The sequence below is a fragment of the Fundulus heteroclitus genome, chromosome 16 (assembly GCF_011125445.2).
Source record: "Fundulus heteroclitus isolate FHET01 chromosome 16, MU-UCD_Fhet_4.1, whole genome shotgun sequence".
Classification (NCBI taxonomy): Eukaryota; Metazoa; Chordata; class Actinopteri; order Cyprinodontiformes; family Fundulidae; genus Fundulus; species Fundulus heteroclitus.
In genome coordinates, this window is record NC_046376.1 from 28,262,639 (window position 1) to 28,286,954 (window position 24,316).

Sequence of the window (24,316 nt, forward strand, 5' to 3'; positions counted from 1 at the left end):
AAAACTTCTGTATATACTGTCAGCTTTCAATGATACAGGATATAAAAATGAAAATAAAAGGCAAAAATTCTCTGGAGAAAGTAATCACTATTTCAAAAGGTGTGGTTTAAAATTATTTATCAATATTATTATTGCAGTATGAGCTCATTTAGAAGGTGTAGATTATAACACTGTATCTCTTAGTGAAATAATAATTGTAATTATAAAATAAGTTGTTATTGTTACTTTACAATATATAATTGCAATTATATAAATAATACTGATATAAATAATTGTAATAATCACGAGTATTGTGATTATTATAATTACTAGTGGTACTTCAGAAGGTGTTGAATAATAACAGTAGCAATAATCATCATCAGCATTACCATAACAATACACATCATTGTCATACTAAATTATAATAAGACGTTGGATTTAATCACATTGAGCCCCGGAGAGAGATAAACGCGCGCCCTCTGGTGGACCACAGTTGTAATAGCTACGCCTATGGAAGGCGGACTTGGCTGTGAGCGTTGCGGCGCCCCCTGGTGGTCTGCAGCCGTACTGTCCGTGCTCCTCCTCCCCTCTCTGATCAACAAGCAGCCTGGTGATATAATACACTGGCTGAACCTCCACAGAGAAGCAAAATGGCCGATAGTAAACTAACCGATCACACAGCGACAGACAGTCGTCAAGGGGATATGCATTTTTTGTTTACAGCTTGAGAACTACGTTCGCGCAAGAAAAAAAAGGAGTAGTTGCGGGTTTCCCCTCCACTTTTTCTACGATTAAAATTTTTTCGCCTGCCGGTGATGTCATTTCTTACCCAATTCAGCTTTGAAAGCCTCGAAGAACTAGCTCGCTAGGCTAGCTGCCTTGCTAGCCTGCTAGCGGTGGGTCTGCAAGCATTTTTGCACAGAAGCACTTTATGTCCTGCGTGATTCCCGAGGTGAGTAAATTGCCTTAAACCCTCCTCGCGCGGGGCCAGGAGGCTTTTTCGCGTCGCGCGGGACGCAGCAAGCGACGCGACGGCGGCTTTATTTACACGGCACGCCACAAGCTATCCGCTTTAGGGTAGCTTCGCTTCGGACGAACGTCATACAAGTTTCGTCGTATAAATTTGGCCCTGGCATCAAACGCTGGAAGCGGCACCCCGGAGTAGCCCGCTAAGCCGGGGAAGCTTCAAAGACTGCGGCCGTGAAAAAAATGACGGAGGACGGGAACAGGGGGGCCACATTGTTCCGAAGTTAACGTGACTTTTTCGCTCGGGGTGTGCGGAGGGGAGGGAGGCAACCTTGCTTCTCTTGACAGCTCGCCGCCTCCACGGCCCGGCTGTGTGGGTCAGGGGGGACGGAGCTCCGCCGCTGCTGCTCCGCGGGTCGGATCGTGTTGCTCCGCCGACAGCTGCTCCTGGCTAGCGTGTTATTTCCACGCGGGGTTTGGGTCGGTTTGCTTTTACACGGCGGAGAAAGCGCAGAGGTTATCCAGGGCGCTGTAAACACCGGGCTAACCCGGGAGCAGCTTAAAACAAGCAGATTTGTTTCAGCTCCGCGGCCGCTACGCTACAAAAGCATCGTGTTTATTTTTTGATATATATTTCCTCCTGTATTATGTAACAGAACGACACAAGGTAGCTCATTATTGTTGCCGTGGAGGGAAAGTGATGTGTGCTTTTCGGTTTGCTTTGCCTATGCGAGCCTTGCGTGCATTTGCGTTTGGGCCTGTTTCTCCCCCTGATGCCCCGAAATAAAAAAAGCAGTGCAACTGGTTGCAGTCGGTCACCCGTGTGCAATTTAAAGCCTGCTGCCCTGTAAGGGCCTCAGAGGTTTTCTAGCTTACCCTGACATGTCGATCGGTTGGCAACTTGGGGTTATGTGCCTTGCCGAGGGCCAGAGCTGGGTTCAAACCCACAACATTGCAAGCACACTACTCTGCCTACTGAGCCACCTGCCCAGAACATCATATAGGACACAGGTGTCAAACTCAAGGCCCGTGGGCCAAATCCGGCCCGTCAAGGTAAATTATCCGGCCCTCGAGAGCCAAAAAAAGGCATATTTCCTTTTTAAAGTGTATAAAGTTGCTAAAACTGTGCCTAGTTTAAATCACCCCAATATCAACTTTTTTTTTGCAGATAAACTGTATAAACTGAGTGCTACTTTTATGTTACTGTGCATTTTTTATACTACTGTGTGAACTGGAATGAAATTAAGAAATGAAAAGTATTGTCTCTACACATGCAAGCGGCCCTTTTAATGATTTCATGATGCCAAAGTGGCCCCATATAGAAATTAGTTTGACACCCCTGATATAGGAGGATATCCAGAGCTCTGGACTTGTGGACTCTGCCTCCATCTGAAAATGGTGAGCATCTGCTACAGCTGCCAGACGTGGCAATCACTAGAGGAAAGCAGCCAAGAGGCCCCCCGGTGGCTGTAGAGGAGCTGCAGAGATCCACAGCTCAGGTGGGGGAGTCTGGCGACAGGACAGCCGTGTGCCCCTCAAACCGTGCCTTCAAGAAGGAGTGGCACGCACACACACAAAAAAAAAAAAAAAAAGCTCCAGCTTGCCTCAACTCGCATAGGGGACGCAGAGGAGACCAAAATAGAACTTTTAAAGGAAATGCAAAACACTGGCAGAGCGCTGATGCTGCTCATCGCCGTGCTCATAAACGTGGAGGTGGCAGCAACGTGCCGGGGAGATGCTTTACTTCTGCGGGGACAGCTGGTGAGACGATGGGAAGAGGTGTGGAGCAAAGAGACGTGGAAGTGGAATTGTCCTTCCGTGTCACGTTCGTGCACTACGTCGTGCTGGTTTATCGCATTTAATCCCCTCCTGGGATTTTGTGGAATTCATTCAAGCAGTATGAAGACTTTGTAAGACGCTCTAAGATTTTCAGTTGTGCTGCAGGTGTTGCAATAATGTTTTTTTTTTTTTTTGTCAAAGTGTGATACTTTTGTAGCCTGGCCAGCCTGATTGATAATGTGCAGCACTCTCCGTTCTGCACATTATCCGCCATGGAATCCGCTCAGGGAAAGGAGGGACATTCAGCAGAACTTTCTGAGCTGATTGGGCGAAGCGACGCCTAGTGCCCGCCTACCAAATGTTGGTTTTAGCCAATCACGCTATCATATAAAACTGTAAGCAGCACCGTAATGAGAAGGTAAACTGGTCATGGCACATCTTGATTCTGACAAAACAGATGTGATGGCAGCAGCTATGCGTGCGTCCTCCTGCGCTCTTGCTTTCTTTTTTTTCTTTTTTTTCTTTCATCACACCGGTATGTCCCGCCTTAAATTATAATACTGCAACGTGATTGGTCCAAACCGTTTTTTGGCTCGGTCCAAAACTGTTCAAGCCTGAACGGCACAAGATGGATCCTTGTTTGTTTGTAAACGCACAAATACCGCAAGAATTCAGCTTGCAGGCAAGTTTGAAGGCAAATTCATGTTATTTGACATTTTATTAAATTTATAAGCCAGTAACTCACTTGGATTGCATACAGCGCTTTTCTGAAAGATTATCATGTCATGCAGGCGTATTTATTTTTGTCTTTTTAAGCTTTGTTTTTGCTCAAGTCGTTAGTAAATATAGCCTTTTACAGTATCACGTGACCAGGGTTACGTCAGCGCGTTTGCGTATAATTGGTCAACAAGCCGAACCAATGGAGGCGAGCGAGCAGGGAACTCCCAGCATAGTTGAGAAGAAAATGAAAAGTCCAAGATCACGTGTAAAAAGGCGCAAGAAGGTGTCTGATTCGAGGAGGGATAAAACTCAAGTTGTGCTGGGAGAATATTATGACTTATTTAGTACCTGCGTCAATGGCGACCATCTGGCTTTCTTATGGTTCTGCAGTATTGCCAGTAGATGGCGCCACATCTGTTTATTTCTGCTCATCGCGCCTGTTGAGGTTCTATTTAAACTCAAAAAGGACGATCAAAACACTATCTGCATGGACACTTGGAGTATATAGCCTTATTTTATCATAATCAGCTGGATTTTGGTAATTTTTCTATAGGCATATAATGTGGCTAGGTACCTTTTTAATACTTTTGGTGCGACATAAATACACTAATGATATTCCAAACTGAGCTGTAATAACGCAAAACGTGCTGTTTATCTCTGTGTGACCAACAGTTCTGTTAAAACTGTTTCCTTTGCTCATAATATTTCTTACAAAGAACATAAAGGAAGTTTGCATTTCACAAGAAAAAAACATTTAAAATAACCCTGAACCTTAAAATAAAAGAAGAGTGTAACATTCTGAGGTCTCGGGATCTTTTAACTAATTACAGTTTTCGGCGGATTTTCCTTTTCAAATGAGCAATCTCTGCACTTAAATGCAGCTTGGAAATTTTCAATATTAACATTTCTCACTTTTGGTTTGGTGGTGGCAAACTGGACGGATGACTTGCTTATGATAAACTCATATTAGCCCCGCTGTCCTCTGGATTACGCGGCGGGTCTCAGCTGAAAATACAGCAAACGTCACTGTTTCCAGAATTGTTTGCCGCCATGCACATTTTGTTTTCCTGCAGCCCGCGCTGTCTGCCGTTTGGACTTGCAACGGTTTGCTTGTTTAATGAATTATGCAATGCAGAGCCAGAGTACCAAGGCCAGCTTGTTGTCTACCCCTGGTTAACATTACTTTCCTTGCAACATTAGCGTTGTCGGGCGGGCTCTCGGTGAAGATCTGGTGAATCCACGTACAAAGTCTTGTTTGTTTATGAAGATGGCCCCGTTCCGACGCATGAAAATTTAAAATGCAGCGGCATTAATAACATGAATTATTGAAGGTGTGCGTTTCTTTTCGCAGACAGGAGAATCAAGAAGGGGAACAGCAGTTCATGGAAGACAAGAAAAAGAAGAAAGAAGAGAAAAAGAAAAGGGAAACCTCTCAGAAGGTGAACGAGTTGCTTCTTCCTGGATAGTTTGTAGAACTACCTCATATGTGTGGGTTAACACAGCTGTTCTGAATTGTTTAGGATGTGTTGCTTATTGCTCATCAAATCATTTCCAGTTACCGTCACACTGATTTGGCCGGATAATAAAAAGTGGACGTCTAATCAGACTTGCATGGACGCACGCTTAGCTGGTCTGTGCGTGCGTGGATCTGACCCAGAGGGGTTCAACTTTCTAACGCAAGAAAAACCAAACTGTTGCTCTGGTTTGTGACAAGATGGATCAAACAAAAGTTGCTAGATACTAACTAGTTGATGGGGGGGCTAATTACCAACTACTGTGGAGGAAATGAAGGACATTCCTGCATGTATAAATGAAGTAAACTGATTCCGGTCCGTTTTCCTGCTTCGGCCCTGAATTATGCTGCACAGATGGATCCGGGTGGCTGTTTGTTATTTTTAGATCTGAGGTTGTCGTTTACATTCTTTTCTGCGTAAGGCCAAGCGCTCCTGTCGATTTTAACTGGGGTTTTCTGTTTTTATCCTCTTTTGAGACAAGATCCCTGAAAGAAAGCGGGAAGAAAAAGTTTGAATAGATTTGCAAGAACCTGTTTCTGTGTTCTTACGTTCTCCTCTGCAGATACAGTAGCACAACCAGTGTTGTTTTTGGCAGCCATCTTAGTTTTAGTCTTCAGGACCAAAATTATTGTTAGTTTTTAGTCACATTTTAGTCATTACTAAACTAAATAATTTAAGTCCAGTTTAGTCGACTAAAATTCAAAAAGGTTTTAGTCAGTCTTGTGTTGCAATTCATAAAGCAACAGTTAACCTCAACGATTTTGAATAAGCAGATTCCTTACCAGACTGACACCATTTTTTTTAACAATTTAATAACTTTAACAAGTGATATAAATGAATGAATGATGGTAAAATAATTTATTTAATGTTTTGTGACAGTTTGGATTCAGAAGTTTTAATAAAAGATTGATGTATTTTAAGTATGTTAATTTATTTATTTTTTATTAATACATAACCTCACTGTATTCGTTTATAATATTCCCTATAACATGATAGTGTGACATTTGTGTCAATAATCTTCTAGCATAGGTTATTCTGCGTGGTGGGAGGGGGGGGGGGGGGGGGGCCCAAATCAAATCAAATTCTGCTTAGGGCCCCCAAAAGGCTCAGGCCGGCCCTGCACAGCAGGGAAGTGGGGATAGCGGCTGCCAGATAAATCCTTCACTCAGAACCAGTCATGGCTGCACGTCAGAAAACAGTTCTGCTAACCAGATCCAGTCTAAAAAGCCTCTTATTCTGTTTATTTAAGATTTCAATTTAAGTTTCGTTCTTAAAAACAGGCGCGCGCTGCCTTGCGCTTGAATTCAGGTGTGCAAAATTACGTTACATGTAATTTAGTTGCGCACTTTTAAGGGTCATTTTAAGGAACTTGTAACAGCGGGGGCTTCAGCTCAGATCCATCATTCCTCCTGTTCCCTCTAAAGGAGCCCTTTACAGTCTTTATTTATGCCTTTTTCCCACCGCGCAGCGAACCAATCGGGGGAAATCTGCCCACCTCATAACGCAATCCGGTATCATTAAGTATAAATTATGCTGATACTAGACGTTACCAAACAAGTGTTTTTTTTTCCACCGTCACATAGCTAAAAAGGAGGATGTACAGTTAATCATCGCATCCCTGGATCCACTCGCGGCCGCTGAATGTCAAGCCTGGAGGCTAAACTGAAGGCATCTATCTTATCTTTGTCGTTGCCATGCATCAGTAACGTGTGGCCACTACTTAACATTGTGTAAAAAAATATATATATATATTTCTGTCCATGACACCAGACGGGGTCCGTAGGTTGTCGCTACTGCCACGGTCCTTCAATCTGGTCATGCAGAATGTGCGCCGCTGCACGCCAAGTGCAGGTGACCAAACAGGGCGCAGCAGCAGGGCTGATACTTCATAGCTTGTAACGAACAGATTACAGCACAATAGGCGGAAATGTGATGCATTTTAAACGTCCGACAAACCATCCACTAAGGTTTTGGTCCAGTCCCGTCAACGAAAACTCACACCCACGACTCGTCATGTTTTTCGTCATCAAAGATCCACGTTTAGCTCGTCAGTTTTCGCTATCGTTATGAAAAAAAAGGGGCCGTCAACGAAATTCGTCACCGTTGACGAAAACAACACTGAGCACAACCTGAGTCTAGTAAAATATATACTGAGGATTTCTGCCTAAAGACATTTAAAAGAGGTATAATCCTTGTTGTTTTTTTTTTTTCTTTGTTGACATGATTTTTGCTAACTCTATTTCCTTGTATGTATTTGACTCTTCTTTTAGGTGCCAGAACAGAAAATCAAAGGTATGTTTTTTTTATCCTTTTTATGTGTTGCTTACATTGAATATACAGTAGGCAATGCAAAGGTTTCCTCGCTGTTAACTCTGGATTATGTCGCCTCGGATCACGCACATGTTCTAAACAAGCGTTCATGATGTGTTCATCTTCATGAATCTAAATCTCTGCGTTTGTGTCTCAGTGCCAGAACCAGCCAAGCCCTCCTGCTCCCAGCCGCTCGCCACCCCAGGCTCAGTGTCCCCCAGCCCTGGCCCTGTTTCCCCGCCGTCCCCCAGTCCTGGTGCAGGTGGGGGTTCCGCCCAAGTCCCTCCTGGTGGCGGGAACAATGCAAAGCAGCGGACTGCTGTGGCCAACGGACAGCCCTCCTCCTCCTCGTCTCCTTCCGGAAGTCAAAGTTCGCAGCAGCAGCAGCGCTACATGTCTAGAGAAGTCCCACCGCGATTTCGCTGCCAGCAGGACCATAAAGTGCTACTGAAGAGGGGCCAGCCGCCGCTGTCCTCCATGTTGTTGGGGGGAGGGGAAGGCAGCGGTGGAGGGGTCGGAGGAGGCAGCGGCTGGGATGCTGCCCCGTCCTCGCAGGGGGCAGATGGCCCTAATGCAAACACAGATGGAAGTACAGGTGAGGCTTATCAACAACGGCAAAGCTTTTTTTTTTTTTTTTTTTTTTTTGTGTATGTTGAAGCTAATTTGGACTTCATTTTAAAAAAAAAAAAAAACATGCTACATATCGCAGTATTTCAGCATGAATTTAGCTAATGTTGACTGAATCCGTCGTAGGCCCTGAGAACAGCAGCACTTTCTCTGAACTTCTTCAGATCTTTGACCTGAGGAAGTAAACACTTAAGAGTGCTAAATGCTATTAGAAAAGTGGCTAGCAGTGTTAGTCCAACCCTTTCTGTGATCTGCCTTTAGGGCTAGTGACGTAACGACAGGAGGACAACGGCTCCCTGTGCCGTTCTCCTCCACCACACCTCTGACTAAAACCACCAGAGCCAAAACCGGAGCCGCTCTGGTGGAAGAACCGTCCGATGAATTAACTCGAACCGTTTTTGTCCACAGATTCCAACATGGGTTCATCCTCCCCTTCACCCCCCAACTCATCCTCATTTTGTGTCGCTGCTCTGTTGTCTTCTACTACTACTTCAACTTATGCAAATTCCACATGGGGGGCGGGCTCCAGCAGCCAGTCCTCCTCTCAGGGCTGCAGGAAGGTGTTTATGGACGGGACTGACCTGGATGACTGGCCCAGCATCACTGCTGGCCCCAAACTGAGTTCTGAAGGGGCCGGAGGAGGGGTGCAGGAGCCGGACTGCCCTGGTAACAACAACAGTAGTGCCTCATGGGGGGAGAGAAACATGCAGCAGAAGGGAGGAACTGCAGGAGGAGGAGGAGGAGAAGGGAACATGGACAATCTTTCCCCACCTCACTCTTCTCCTCTTTCTTCTTCCTCCTCGCCTAATGAATGTGCTCAGCCAAGTGGTTCAGGGGTCTCTTCCACCTCGTCCCAAGTGGAGGTAGGCCAAGGCTCGGCAGCATCTTACAATTCCAAAGTCTCCCATCTTCCTGGGCCTCAAGAGAGCCCCTTCGGTGGCAGCAGCAGCATCCCTGGTGCCAACTTCAACCCTAATGTGAACCCGTCCGCCTGGCCCGCCCTGGGCCAGAGCGGGACCCTTGTCTCGTCTAGCGGCGGCTCATCGCAACACTCGTCCGTCACGTCAGCTTCCTCATTCTCTGCCAGCACCACTGTCGTTACCACTCAGACACTTTCATCTGTGAATCAACCTGGGCCCTACCAGCAGCACACGGAAACGGTTGCGGGAGCCGAGACTGGAGAACAGCAGCACTTAGGAAATCCAGGGCCAGAGCCGTGCTCGGGCGGGGCGGGGAAAGAAGCGGGACCAAATCAGGAGGGCGGCGTCGAGGGAAACTCTGAGGTTGCTGGCGAAGCAAGTGGGAGTACTTCTGGCTCTTTGTCTTCCTCCTCTGCTGCCTCTTCGTCTTGGAGCGCCGTGCCTCCGGTGTCCTCCGAGCTGGGCACAGGTGTCGCCCAGCCAGAGGGGTGGGGCGGAGGCGGGACCGGAGCTCAGGGGCAGGAAGGGAGCGTTTGGAGGTTCGGTAGCCAGGACAACAAAGCGGGGTGGGGAAGGGGAAGTGGCGGGGGGTCAACCAACCAAGTCGTATCTCAGGGAGCTTGGGAAGGCGGAAGTACGGAAGCAAATTGGGGCGGCGCTTCGGAAAGTGCAAGTTCTGTTAATTTAGCAATAGGAAGTGGAGGAGAAGCGGACGGGAGCAGCATCAGCAGCAGTACGGACAGCGGGGGCGGTGGTGGCAGCTGTGCGGAGGAGCCCGCCTCACAACATTTAGCAAATATGACAAAAGCTTGGGACAATCAGAAAGGGATGGAAGGTGGGGACGGGGCAGTGGGGGAGTGGGGAGGAGCAGGAGGGCAGGGTGGAGCCGTCGGAGGTGGTGGAGGTCAGTCATCGTCCAGTGGCGGCGGCTCCTTAGCTGGAAGCGGCAGTGGACAGAAGGAGCGCGCTGCGCGGCAACGCTCCGACCAGTCCTCCGGGGCAGAAGTGGCCTTAATTAGCATGCTCAACCGGTCTGACCTGGACCCCCGGGTTCTGTCCAACACGGGCTGGGGCCAGACTCAGATAAAGCAGAACGTGGCCTGGGACCTGGACGCCTCGAAGGGTGTGGGGAACGGAAACGAAAGGAACCCCTCATCTTCCTCTGCATTCTCATCAGCAACCATAAACACTACCACAGTTCGCAGCTCGAGGTACCCATCTGAAAGTGGCCCCGTGTCTAACGATGGCCCGTCTGGCAGCATGAACTCTGGCTCTGCTTCATCCAGGGATAATTGGGATGGTGGCAGCACGCAGCCCGCCGGCGGTCCTTTTATGCCTAGTAGCAACACGAGGAAGCCGGGATCGCCAGAGGACGACGTGCAGGGCGGCCAGGGGAAGGCGGCCGGGGGATGGGGGGAAGCACCCGAAAAAGAGGGCAAAGGATGGAGGACAGACGACCAACAATGGGCAGGTCACAGAGGAGGAAGGAAAAACTGGCAAGACTTTGAACAACAGGGTAGTGGGTGGGGCGACGGAGCACAAGATAAAGGAACAGGAGGATGGAAGGGATCTACGAGAGGAGAGACGGGAGGCTGGGGAGAGGAATGGGGAAAGAGAGAGTCCACTTCTGGAGCAGGCTGGGGAGACGGGAGGAGCCGAGTCGCCAGCAACTCCGATGAGGGATCCTCCTGGGGAAACTTGGACGAAGGGGGATCTCAGCGGGGAGGTTGGGGAGGAGGAGGAGGAGGCGGAGGAGGAGATGTGGGTGGAGGCAAATCCCACCAGGACTGGGGGGGCGCCAAACCCAACGCAGCACCGATACCAAACAGCCAAGTGGCACCACCGAAAGCCCAAAATCCACAGCAGCAGCAGCAATCACAGGGCCCGCATCCGCCGGGAGGGTGGAGCTGCCGGCCAGGCGTCGGAGGCGGAGGTCCACTTTCAAAGAACCAGAACCAAAGTTTAGGCTGGACCTCTGGCCCGATTCCTCAAATCTCCGGGGGAGCGTGCGACTCCCTGGAGCCCAGCGGCTGGGAGGAGCCTTCCCCTCAGTCCATCAGTCGGAAGATGGAGATCGATGACGGCACGTCGGCCTGGGGAGACCCAACGCGCTACAACAACAAGAACGTGAACCTGTGGGACAAGAACAGCGCGGCACCGGGCCCGAATCACAGCCAGCAGGGCCCGCCCCCGCCGGCGCCGCCGCCGGTCCAACAACCTCCAAGAAGGCAGCACAGCATCAACTCCAACCCTGGCAGCGGCGCAGTGGGTAAGAAACACCACCGTAAAATACTGATTACAAGGCGCCTGCTTCCTGTCTCTGCAAAACTAAATGTTCAAATGTCCGTCCCCAGGCATGTGGGGAGGGGGTGCCCAGAGTATGGACGACGGTACAGCCGCCTGGGGCCAGGGCTCGGATGCTGCAGCAAGTTGGGGCGACCCTGATGATTCCAGCAAAGCGTCTGGCTGGAGGAACCCCTCGCCCAACCCCAGTAAACCCGGTAAGAAATGAAAAGAAAATCTCCAGTACTTCCCAAAAGTCTCCCGGCTTGTGACGTAGAGCGGCAGAGCGGACGGCTTCTCACGCTGTCCGCTTTGTTTATTTCTGCAGGAGGAAAGTCCGTAGAGACCTGGGGCGGGAAGGGGGACAGCTCCATCGTGGCGTCCAGGCATCCCAGCTGGGAGGAGGACGAGGACAGCGGCGGTGGAGTCTGGAACAACACGGGCTCTCAGGGAAGCGCCTCTTCGTTCAACTCTGGAGGCTGGGGCCAGGGGCATGCTGGGAAGAGAGGAAACATCAAGGTAGGACGGAGCCGGTTCTTCTGGAACATGTTTAAAATACTGTTTTTGACTGAGAGTGATGTTTGGGCTTCTTTCCTAAAGAGTGGAGGAGGAGGAGACAGCTGGATGAATCCAGTGTCACGGCAGTTTTCCAACATGGGTCTTCTGGTAAGAATCTCTTTAGAAATCCAAATCCTCTTTGCTTTTAGAAAAAGGCGTCGTTAAGACCCCTTATTTCTCTCCCCGGCAGGGTGACGATCCAGGTGTCGACAAAAAGATGGATGGCGACAAGAGAGGAATAAACGACTATAACGGAGAGATGCGAAGGGGAGGAAGGAGTGGAGGAGGTTACCGCATGCCTAGTTCCAAAGACATGGGCCCTGGTGACATGGGGCCCTATGGTGATAAGGTAAGTCCTAAATTAGCTTAGCGTTAGAAAAGGATCTGGTCTACTAATTAAAAAAATGTTTATAAAGGCCATTTTTATCTGATCAAATGTTGTCTGCAAGAAAAATAAATCCTAAGTTTCTCAAAAAATGTTTGTGACCAGAGTTTTAATTCGGTCCTCTCTGCAAAAGAAATGGCTAACGCTGTGTGGCACATTTGTTGCACTAGATGGGCGGCCATGGAGTGTTTGTTGCTGGTGGAGGAGGGATGCCTCCGCCTCGAGGGATGCACCAGCCCGGCATGCATTCGATGAACTCCTCCACGGGGTTGCGGGCTCAAGTGCCTCATCAGTTCCTGTCTGCTCAGGTTGGCTTTCCTCACTTTCTTCTTGTTCTTATCTCTTGACCCTCAAGCAGCAGCAGCAGGAGGACTAGCCTGATAATTCAGCAGGTTTAGCAATGATTGTCCACCAGTCAGCATTTAGTCTCCATGGTGGCCTGTGCTGGCTGTCCAGCTGCGATGGTCTCATTACGTCCATCGTTGCTCCGGGTTTTAACTCTGATATCAAGTGGCGGTCATTGCCGGAGGGGTCTTAGATCAACCGTTTAGCAGTGAGTCTACGTGAAACATTGGTCAATGTTTCTAAATGTTAAGGTAATTTCAAATTGCTAGCTTTAGGATGCATTTAGTTCTGCAATATATGCATAACATTTCCAGAAAGAAAGAAAGAAAGAAAGAAAGAAAGAAAGAAAGAAAGAAAGAAAGAAAATAATGTTGCATAGAATATTTTACTATAGATAAATGATCTATCTTTTTGTCAAAAGGTTTTCATCATTTTTGCCATTTGCTATAAAAATCAAATGTCCAATGAAAGAATAAGTATTAAACCCAAACATAAAATGCTGTTGGTTAAATAATAAAAACTGTTGATCTTTAATTTAAAAAAATAAACACATATCCTATAGTATACTATAAAAACAAGCTCTTGTTTCAAAGAGATGTGCGGTCGCTGCGGGTTGTAAAGGTTGCTGATCCCTGACCTAGGGGGTGTATTTTTTTTGTTTTAACCTCCTTTTCCTGAATACATAATGCATTGACTACTGTCAGGATGGAAGGACCATTTTACCCAGTATAACAAAGTGTTTTTGATCAGGATTACCACACTGCAAAAACAGAACTAAAAATAAGTAAGATTTTCTTTAAATGAGTGTATTTGTCCTTGATTCTAGCATGTAAATAAGATGATTTGCCAATGTAATAAGATTTTTCCACTTAAAATAGGAACAATTCATCTCCATCATCTTATTTCAAGTGCAGGATGTCTAATTATCTTATTTTAGGGGCAAAGATACTCATTCCATTGGCAGATAATCTTATTCACCTGCTCAAATCAAGGACGAATAGACTAAGTTTAAGAACATTTTACTTGTTTTTAGATCTGTTTTTGCAGTGCAACTATAGCTTTAAGACACCGAACAGTCTGTCCAACACTCATTTCCACTGAAGGCACCTGATATGTGACAAGAGCACAGAACGTACCCATCGCACCAGCAATCAATGCAGGTTCTGTTGTTATCAGGGATGCGCTTCAATCTGAGCCCACCCCTCATTAATGCGCAGTCTGTTTTTACCCCGCAGGTGCCGAGCCCCATGCTGAAGCAGATGCCCTCTCCTGGTGGCAGTGTGGGGGGAGTGGGAGGTGTCGGCGGCGTTGGAAGTGTCGGCGGTGTCGGCGGAGGAGTCTTCCCGCCCCAGATTTCCCCGCAGCAGCTGCAGATGCTCAGCAACATTTACCCCCACATGCAGCAGTTCCATCTGGTGCGTGCTAAAGCATTACGTAGCTCTGCGCCGTGAGTCATCGGCCGGTCACCTTTTTGTGCGATTGCACATTTAGGAGGTCCGCCGTTGACCTCGCTGGAATGGCCGATTCGTGGCGTTCAAAGCTATTCAAGTGTTTCTTAGAAAAAGGCTCTGTAATAGTTTGTCCATCAACACCCAGGCTTGTCAGCTCCTGATACAGCAGCAGCAGCAGCAGCAGCAGCTCCTGCAGAACCAGAGGAAGTTCCCCCAGCCTCAGCCTCTCAGACAGCAGACGGACCCCCAGCAGGTGAGCGTTTCAGCGCTAACGCTTCAGCAGCGCCGTGTTGATTACACAAACTATCAGCTGACGTCATCAGATTGAGACGTGGAGCATCCGTGGCCCGTCTCCTCCGTCGCAGGCTGTTTTTTTTATTTATTTTTTATGTGCACCACAAGCTGCGCTTCTTGTTCTTCCCCGTTAACTATCAGCGGGTTGAGTTGGACGGTTGTTTCTAGGCGACACGACTACATAGTGAGGTAGTCTGTGATGGCTGCAGAACCAATACCGTTTATTTCTGTTCGCTAATGCGTTAGCAGCAACATTAAAACAAGTGAATACGAGCGACTTCAGTGGGCGTTTTGTTCAGCACTTGGGTAAATGGCTGTTTCATTGCTCCAGACGATTCCAGATAGTCTTTATTTATTATTTAAAATCTGAAATGCCATGCATGGATTGAATTATACAGTCAGATATAATATAAAGCATCGTTTTGCTAACCTTTCTTTGTCCGTTTGGCAAAAGATGAGGGATCAGTTCATTGTATTATAGCTTTTTATTATATATTTTTTCCATCTTCCATCCTTGCACCGAAGCACCGAAGTCAAATGTATTTTTTTCACAAACCGATTACACTTTTGATTTGGTTTAGTCAAAGAAGAAGGATTTTTTAAACTCTCTTTGCACAAACCAATTTTGAGGTTTGCACCCCCATACAAACCTGAGCAGGCTCTTGAAAAGCAGAGATGGATTAAAACAATCCTGAAGTATGAAGTGGTATGAATCATGAAGTGTATTGATGTACTACTCAATCACTAAAGCGATCATCGGTTCCCACCCCATATTTTTCTGTCTTCTAACTAAACCTTTTTACACATTTTTCTTATTTTTGACTTTGTTTCCTCCTCAGCTGGCGAGGATCATGGCTATTCTCCAGCAGCAGAGGCAACAGCAGCAGGTCGGAGGAGCCACGCCTGGAAGCGGGAACTCCAAGCTGTCCCCCTCTCACCTGGGAGGAGGCGTGCCCAAGCAATCCATGGTCGACCCCCTTACGCACGCTGGAATGGGGGGTCCCTTATCAGACCTTCACGCCAAATCACAAGGAATGTACACAGGTACGTCCTCCCTGACCGTGGATGTGGTGCGATGCGACGTTTTACCGGTTAGCCGGAGTAGTGGATCCATCAAGGGCGTTTTCTCCTCAGGGCTTACAGCTGGCGGTAACCTGTCTACATTAGAGCTCAGTCCCATGATGGGGGGCATGAAGGACATGAGCGGACAACAGTCCCGCTTCAAATGGATGATGGAGGGACATTCCCCAGCTCCCTCTCCTCCAGACTCGGCCCTTCACAAGAACGGTAAGCTAGCAGATGTCTCCGGCTGGCATTTTTATGTCTGCAAAAGTCCCGCCCCCACTGCTGTTGTGACTCGTTCCCGTCCGCAGTGTGTCTGAATGTGACGCGTTTCTTTCCCTGTGTGCTATCCACAAGGCCCTTTACCCAGCGCCATAAAGGTCCGAGGAGGGTCTCCTTACTCCCAGTATGAAATGCTGGGCAGTGAAGGTTTAGGGATCCCACCTCAGGGCTCTGCAGACAGCTGGCACCGAACTCCTGGTAGTAAAATGGGAAACAAACCTGCCACTTCAAGCTGGCCTCCAGGTGCGTGCATCCTTTGATTTATTTATATATTTTTATTTTTAGCTAAGAGGATCAGAGATGGTCTGAGTAAGACGGTGCTGCTGAATGTTTTATAATTGAATTCTTAACGTTCCTTAGAGCTGGACGATAAATCGATTTAATCGATAAATTCGAATTTACAATTCTTTAAGATTTCATTTTTGGAAAAAATCTGGATTTTATTTTGCCAATACACTCATTGGGTTTCCATGAAGAGAACAGCATGTGATGCTGAATATATGTTTAGGCAAATGTATCGTCAAAATATTGTTAAGTGGATTTTTATTTTTTACCATAATACGAGGTACTTCATTTACTTATTTACTTTTTTTTTTAACTTAGTTTGAAGTTCACAAGTGCAGTGAAGCCTGTTCTTAGCTCAATGTGTAATACCACTAGCAGCAAATGTTTTGTTATATTTTCATTGTTTATAATGGCACGGCTGCCATCTTGTTTTACAAGCATGTTTCACAGCTTGTTTTTAGTTTTTAGTTTAGTACTTTGAATTCAGGTCAACTCCCTGACGAAATGCTTGACATAAAAGCAAGGTTTTAAAATAATTTCTTTAATTTCTTTTTGTGAAACAAAAAGGAGGGAAAAAAATCAATTAATCGGATTTGGTATGATAAAATCGGAGATTGATTTTTTTTTTAATCCATATCGCCCAGCCCCAACGTTCCTATAACGGCAGATTAAGCCTTGTAATTCCGAGTAATGTTTGATTAGAGAACAGCCAGGGCTATGAACCATGTTAATAAATGCAAATCACCCAGATCATTTCAGCTGCTGATGTTTCCGTTCTCTTATGACAGAGTTCCAGCCTGGTGTGCCATGGAAAGGAATCCAGAGCTCTGGGGACCCGGAGTCTGATCCCTACATGACCCCTGGTAGAGTCATTGGCTCCCCCGCGTCCCCTAACCTCAGCGATCCTGACCACCCGTTACTGCGAGACAATATAGGTATTTCACCACGTCAACCATTTTCTAGGGTTTAGCTACAGGTTAGAGCGTTGAACTACAATCCATGAGAAAACGATACACAATGAACTGGCTTTTAACTTTGATGTTCTAACTAAATGAAACCCTGAAAGAAAGATAATCAAATATTATGCTACATTTATTGCTAGTTGCTGTTTTTCCCCCCACACTACAACCAAACATTTAATAATATTTTATCAGGATTTGCTGTGATCGAGTAGGAGAAAATGGTCTGTTAAAATGAACAGTAAAAGTCCGACCTTGCTCTCTTAACACGCCTAAATAAAATCCAATTCATCAATTACTTTCTGTTGTCAGCTAATTGGTGCTCAGAGTCCCCTCAGATGTGTAATTCCATCTAGAAGTACAGATGCAGTTGTCCTGTGAAGGTTTGTTGGAGTATAAATAAAACAGCATCCTGACTGAATAACGCGCCTCACAGGTGAGGAGCGTACAGATGTGTTACGATGATTACCGTGCAAGTTGAGATTTTTGTTGTGAAGTAGCAAAATTTGGAGACGGTCAAGAGCAACGGATGCTTCTGCAAGACGTCCAGGGTTAATATCCCAGGCAGGCCTGCAATTTGTGTTCTGACCCGGCTGGTCGAGCTGCAGCGTAATACGGGGAGCCTGAACACATCAGGAAGTAGGTTGTAATTTTTAATAACCAGCGGTAAAAGTCCTAATGAAGCGTAACTGCAGCAGCCTGGTCTGGGCTCTCTCTCTCTCTCAAGTGCAGCCAATTAACCCAGTCCAGCTGAAGGCAACTGTTGCCTGTAAATCCCGTGAGGATGCGCCATCGTGGAAGATAAAGCCTGCAGGAAATGCCGCATTGCTTAGGAATAAATACAACAGGGAGCTCTCCTTATCACAGACGCTTTACTTCTGTGGGTCGCAGCTCAGGACTCTTCTCTCCTGGAAGGTCTTTTTAGGGGATCAGTATCGGGGCTTTTATTGACATGCCGTTGTTAAAGGAGTTTAGATGAATGCAGTTTAGTGCTATGATGTGTGGTTTTTTTTGTTGTTTTTTTTCCCTGAATCGCTGAAGGCTTTTCAGACTCAACACTGTTATCGTCAGTCATGACGGGATCTGTTGTTTACTGACGGCGTTTTATTGGTTCGCAGGGCCAAACCCCTCCCTCAACACCTCGCTGCCTTCACCTGGTGCCTGGCCCTACAGTGCCTCAGACAGCTCCCTCAGCAATGCACACAGCACAGGTCTGGGTTTATGTCCTTTTCTCTTTATCTTCTTGATAAAGCAATATGTTGTTGTTTTTTTCCTTCCTGGTATTAGAACAGTTTCCTAACATTTGTTTTATGTATGCACAGCCGTCATATCTGCTGCCTGCAACACGCGTCGGTGTAAATTACATGTGAGAACTCATTTATGGCTCTCTCTCTCTCTCCGTCCCTCGCTCTCCATTCCCCACTCAGGAAAGTACTCCGAGTACAAGCCCAGCTGGCCTCCAGAGCCCATCGGACAAAACAAATTATGGAAGACCAATCGCAATAGCTCACAGCTGCCGCGCCCCCCTCCTGGCCTAACCAATCAGAAGCAGGCCTCGCCCTCCCCGTGGGGAACTGGAGGTCCACGGTTGGCCCGGAGCTGGGGAGGGATGAATCAAGAGTCAAGATTTGGGTCAGGTACTTTGCAGAGAGAATCGCTTTCATAACCATTTTGTTTTTCAGCTTTTGCTTTGACTTTATACTGTTTAGATATGAATTTTCAGGCAACATTGCTAGCGTCTGACTATTGTAGCATAACTTGTCATGTAACTTGCCTCTTTAGGACTTTAGGACTGTGTTTGCGCTCTCAACGTGTCATCTTCCTGCTCTCTCTCTCTCTCCCCTGTTACGTATTCGTTTTGTTTTAGGCTCAGCTTGGAGTGATGGCGGTACCTCTAGAGGCAGCTTCTGGCTGCTGCTGAGAAATCTCACCCCTCAGGTAAGGAAACATGATGCAATGTGGGAATGTGAGGCTGATGACATCATGAGTTGTTCACAAATGTAACCTGTTAAAAGGTTGATGATTGCCGTAACAGAGGAACGTGATCATTGGTGGATTCATGTCCGAAACGTCTAGGTTTAGCACAACATCAATCTTTAAATCCGTTTTCTGAATAAACTATATTCAGTTGGATGTAAAAGGCTTTGTTTTAAAATAGATCTGCGCATTGCAGAGAGTTAATCTGATATACAAAGTACTGCGTGTTCCTTGCTTGCAAATTAATGGGTCATGTAACTAAATTTATCCTGTTTTGTTTTATGATGCATATATGTGATGCAGTATAAAACACATTAAAGTTTGTGGTCAGGTGAGAAGAGTGCGAGGAAAGGGAATGAATATATTTCTAAGGTACAATTTTTAAAAGAAATCTAAAGGTACAATAAAAAACTCACCTTTTAAAGTAGTTTTTCTAAAATAAAATATTTATCCTCAGATATTTCAAACCTCTTCTTTGATGCAGATCGGACTGACTAAAGCATGACCCTGCTGCTGTTGGATTGTAGCGATAAGCGAGTCATTTAATCCGTTTGGATCAGCGGGACAATTCTCTCGGGGGGGAAAAACCCCAAAAATGAAAATGTTTAACATCTGAGTAGATGGATAAAAATCCTGCAGGGAAATTTAAATTCCAGCTAACCAATACCAAGTAGAAAAAAACAAAGTGTAGGTAAATAAAGAGTTAAAAAGATATAAATGCATATCTAACTGTAAGTAGTGCTGCGGGCTGGTCTACTGCACACTATAGCACTGTCTCACTGTAAGTGTTAATAATGCAGATAATGCACAGTGCATTGCCTGCATTATTAACACATAGCCTTTCATATGCATAACCATGGCTGCACAACCACCACCGATTCCTGACCTTGTCCTGGCCCAATGCTTAATGAACCTGGCGTATAATTACTGTTGCGTTTACATCGTTCATATATGCTGGCCGACTGGAAATCCTTTATACAAACCATTTTCTCTTTCCGTTATAGATTGATGGCTCCACCCTGAGGACTATCTGTATGCAGCATGGCCCCCTGCTGACCTTCCATCTGGGCCTAACCCAGGGCAGCGCTCTGGTTCGATACAGCAGCCGGCAGGAGGCGGCCAAGGCTCAGAGTGCTCTTCACATGTAGGTTCCCCAGCATCCTCACACATACCGCTGATGCAGAGCCTCACAAACGTATTCATACTCCTGGTGCTTTTCCCCATTTAAAATGACGAGCCTTGTACACGGTATCCACTGCTGTGTAATTCCCCCTCAGGATAAATCCAGCTATTCTGTAAAGGCTTCAGGAACGCAGTTGAGAGCAGGGTTAGGTTCTAAAACGATATCCCAGGCTTAGATTTCTCCAATTCCAGCTTAGCTGTATTATGCTGTAGGGGGGGATACTTTAGCAGGGTTGGGGAAAGCTAGTCAGATTTGATGGAAAAGGTGGATGGAGCTAAATATTGGCTGAATCTGGGGGGGGGAATATGTTCTAGGCTACAAAGACCTAAGACTGGGGCGAAGGTTTACTTTCCAGCAGGACAACGTCCTTAAACTTGCAGTCAGAGATGCAACGGATGGTTTAAATTCATGAGGTTTGTAAAAAAAAAAAAAAAAAAAAACAGTTAACAAAGACACTGCAAGCTATAAATGCAGTAAAAGGTGGTTCTACAAAGAGGGGGGATGCTAATGCACATCACACAAAATCTCAAATGCTTTTGAGCTTATGGTTGTATTGTAAGAAAATGTTGAAGTGAAATGAATATTAATTCTTTTGCGAGGCACTATAAACTCTTACCAGGATTGGCCTCGTATTCCTAAAAATGTTCTCTCGTGACTACCGTGCAGGTGTGTTCTGGGAAACACCACCATCCTGGCTGAATTTGTGAGCGAAGAAGAGGTGGCACGCTATTTTGCACATTCCCAGGCCGAAGGGGCCGGCTCAGGAGGAGCCGCTGGCAACGGAGCGCCCGGCTCGACCGTAGCGGGCACGGCCGTGGCCAGCGGCGGCGGCGGCGGCAGCTCCCCTGGGAGTGAGCGGCCGGCGGTGGGCGCGTCCTCAGGCGGAAATGGAAACGGCGGCGCCGGAGGGGAACGGTCGTCCGGCTCCGGGTGGCAGAGTCTCGATGGTACTGGCGCTTCTTCGGAAACGTCCTCAGCCCAAGGACCGGGGCTGGCGGTGTTTTCCCAGTGGAGCACCAACGGGGCAGGGGAAGGAGGCGTCGGCGGGGTAGAGAGCGGGAGGTCCGGGCTTTGGGGGGGCATAAACGCAGGATACTCGAGCAGCAGCCTGTGGGGAGCGCCGCAAATGGAGGAGAGGCACCAAATGGACAGCTCTGCTGGACTGTTGCCTGGCGACCTGCTCGGGGGAGGGGCCGACTCCATCTGACGAGACCTCTCCAACGAGTACGATTGGATACGAACACACTGATAGGGCATACACTGGGATACATATGTACTTAATATGGCACACACATTTACATGATATGCATATTGATGTACTGAAAACAAATAACGATGCGTACGTATACTAGTATGCATATTAATGTGCACACACTTAAAGCAGAAATGTGAGACATGCTTACACACATTCTCATGGCCAGACTTAAGCTATTATATAAAAAACAAATGCAGGGACTGTTAGATGTGTATTCAGCCTTTTTTTCCACACATGAAGATTTCAACTGCTTAGACTTGAAACCTGAAAAAAGAATGAAAAAGGGTCAGTGAGTCTTAAAGACTCGACTCGACTGGATCGCAACGTGCTTAGTAAGTAGGGGACTTTTTAAAACCGATTTACATGAACATGCACACACCAAATACAGAGAAGCCTTCAGACAGACAGGCACTGTAAACAGCATTACCTTCATCAGATAAAGAGAACACTGAGGTCTAGAGCGGAGTTTGTATTCACATCCCCTTAAAGACAGAGATTGAATCCAAACACATGCAAACGGCTCTGATTGAGATCAGGGCCGGATCTTACTGTGTATGTTAAGTTTGATTTTTTTTTTTTTTTTTTTTTTTTTTCTGTTTGGATGTATGATTTTAATTTCTTGATTAGTGAAATTTTGAGAGAGAGAGAGAGAGAAAAAAAAAAAGTCATTGATCTGTTTTCAAAATGCTGACCTCCTACTGTTGTATCTCACGCACTCTTGTTTTTTTTTTTTGTTTTTTTTTTATTTTCTATTCGTTCTCGAACATGTTTGTTACTGTTACGGTGATACATGTTTAATTGCTGGCATTTTCAGGCTACGATGCATTTCTCCACGTGTCGACGCTGCGTGCGGCGTCATACACATTATGAGTATGAGTGAGACTGAGAGACCAAGTAAGTGGATTAAACCACCGCAGTCGCTGTGCATGTGTGCGAGAATGTGACGACGATGTGTGTGTGTGCATGGTAATGCCTGTCTAAATGTGGGCAAGGCTGCTTACTTATACAGAAGGTCTATACAAAAAAAAAAATGTTATGAGTGCATTTGGTTTTCTGCTGACTTTGTGTTAAGAAATATTGGCACTAATGCTTTTTTTTTTTTTTTCCCCTTTCATTTGAAGTGTTTTTTTTTTTGTGTTTTTTAGTAGATATGTCTTTTTTTATTGTCTGACCTGCAATAATAAAAAAACAAAAAACATTTAAATGACACAAAGAGCTGAAGGCATATGCGTTAAAATGGACATGCCAAATCTTATCAAACTGTGTGCAGTGGGAGGGGAGGGGAAGGGAGGGGCGGGGCGGGTTGTTTACAGATACAGTGTAAGCGTTACTGTTCGTTTTTAATGGTTTGTTGTTGTGCATTTGTTTTAAATTAAGACAGGCTTTCACACTCCTGTTCAGTGTTTTCGTTTTGAGATTTTACAGAAGAAAATTTTATTTAAACAATGAGAACAAGATTAATAAAGATGAAAGTATTGGCTTCTAAGTTGGTGCTTGTAGTTATTGTCTTTTCCCCAAGAGTCCACAGCTGTGGTCGGAAATATTAAGACATTCAATGCGAGAACAACTTCAGAAATGTTTGTTTTTGTGTTTTTTAAACCAAGACTTGGGTAAGTTTACTTTTATTTGGGATTTTTATGTAAATAAACCACACACGGTGAATATTACATATACGCAGGTTCAAACATACATGCGCCCTAATATTGGGATGTCTCTCACGGCCGCATAGGAAGTGTTCAAATTGGTTTCTTTGCATTATTGGTATTTCAACAGGGCTGAGGAGAGGGCTTTGGAAAGGCCGTTCCAAAAGCTTAAGCCACTTCAAAATCAACTCTGACGTGTGTCTTGCAACGCCAAATTTGGATCAAAATGGATCTTAATCCAAACTGTTCGATCAATGCAATTGTTTTGGTTGTTTGGCAGCAACCCTGCAACCATCAAGGCTTGAGTCAAACCTAAAAAATAAAAACTGCCTGAACACCAGTTTTTTTTTTTTGGTTTTCACGCTGAAGGGAGTTTAAGATCAACATGAGCTGAGAGGAAGCCCTGCAAAGTTTTGTGATCTGATAAGGCAACAAGAAAAAAATAAATCATGATGTGGGTCTAATCCACTGCCGCTGGTACTGATCATTGTACAAATTGGATCCAATGCTGAGCTTTCACTTCATATTAATAAACTTGATTCCAGGAATCGGATATTGATCAAAACTGGTTTTGAAACGACTAAAACAGGCTAGCATTAAGCTTTCATAATGACCTACCCAAAGCCCTGACTTCAGCCCTACTGAAAATATAGACACGGGTTAAATGTCAAGGATCCGCTAGTGAACCAGCTAATTTAGCTGAGCTCCACTCATTGGTGGTAAATGGGTCAGATTACCAGTCAGAATTACTCCAGATCCTGTGTGGATTAGAGAAAAACATAAATAAAATGCTGATTTCCTAAAAAGATTTAGCATTTCCTGTGCTTTTTTTGCAAGAGTCATTTTTGTAATTTTCCAACTTTATTCTCAATTACTAAGACAAAGAAACCTCAGTTATCTGTCTCTGTGACATTGGGGGTTGCAGGCTGAAAAGTTTGGAAACCCTTGGTCCACACCGTCCTGTTTTCGTATAGTTGCGAGGGGGATTGTTGCCTATGTCCTGCGGTCATTGGGTGAGAGGCATGGACCGGTCCCCAGTCCATCACAGGAAAAACAACCATGCACACACACACCCATCCCTGAGGGCAGTCAAGAGTAACCAGTTAACCTTGTTGTGGTTTTTGGACTGTCAGAGGGATTTGAACCCAAAACACCAGCCTATATCCATTCACTTCCTCTGGAAATAAATGCTTAAACATACTTAAAAGCTCAATAACGACTGACATTTAAGCTGATTATGAGGGTTTGTAAACTTCTGATCAGAACTGTGTGTGACATTACCCTTCTATAGGTTGTTTGAAATGTGAACTTTGAATTGTATGTTCTATTTGGTATATTGTTGTTAATAAAATATTATATATATATATATATATATATATATATATATATATATATATATATATATATATAATATAGATATATATAGATATAGATAGATAGATAGATAGATTTTACAACCAATGGTCTTTAAAGGAACACGTGTGTTTCCCACTGTCATACCGTCAACACAACAATCCAATCCTTCTATAGATTGTTTGA

At 45.8% G+C, this 24,316-nt stretch overlaps 1 protein-coding gene across 1 annotated transcript; it reads left to right on the forward strand.

Annotated features, from left to right (window-relative positions):
* Window positions 1–598: 598 nt before the first annotated feature.
* On the forward strand, window positions 599–22,620 carry LOC105938041 (trinucleotide repeat-containing gene 6B protein). The gene is made up of 21 exons (XM_012879647.3): window positions 599–931; window positions 4,796–4,883; window positions 7,229–7,250; window positions 7,426–7,863; window positions 8,304–11,084; window positions 11,170–11,316; window positions 11,427–11,617; window positions 11,699–11,764; window positions 11,847–12,005; window positions 12,212–12,349; window positions 13,622–13,801; window positions 13,983–14,090; window positions 14,971–15,175; window positions 15,266–15,418; window positions 15,551–15,718; window positions 16,549–16,695; window positions 17,838–17,930; window positions 18,147–18,356; window positions 18,587–18,657; window positions 19,701–19,840; window positions 20,546–22,620. The coding sequence occupies exons 2-21, from the start codon at window positions 4,827–4,829 to the stop codon at window positions 21,084–21,086; spliced, it is 6,015 nt and encodes a 2,004-aa protein (XP_012735101.2). The 5' UTR covers window positions 599–931; window positions 4,796–4,826; the 3' UTR covers window positions 21,087–22,620.
* The last annotated feature ends 1,696 nt before the right edge of the window (window positions 22,621–24,316 follow it).

Excerpts from the sequence above, each read along its gene's own strand:
- LOC105938041 (XM_012879647.3), top strand. The coding sequence starts at position 4,827 with ATGGAAGACAAGAAAAAGAAGAAAGAAGAGAAAAAGAAAAGGGAAACC. Across the intron at positions 7,864-8,303 it reads AAACACAGATGGAAGTACAG|ATTCCAACATGGGTTCATCC; the intron begins GTGAGGCTTATC and ends TTTTGTCCACAG. Across the intron at positions 15,419-15,550 it reads CTCGGCCCTTCACAAGAACG|GCCCTTTACCCAGCGCCATA; the intron begins GTAAGCTAGCAG and ends GCTATCCACAAG.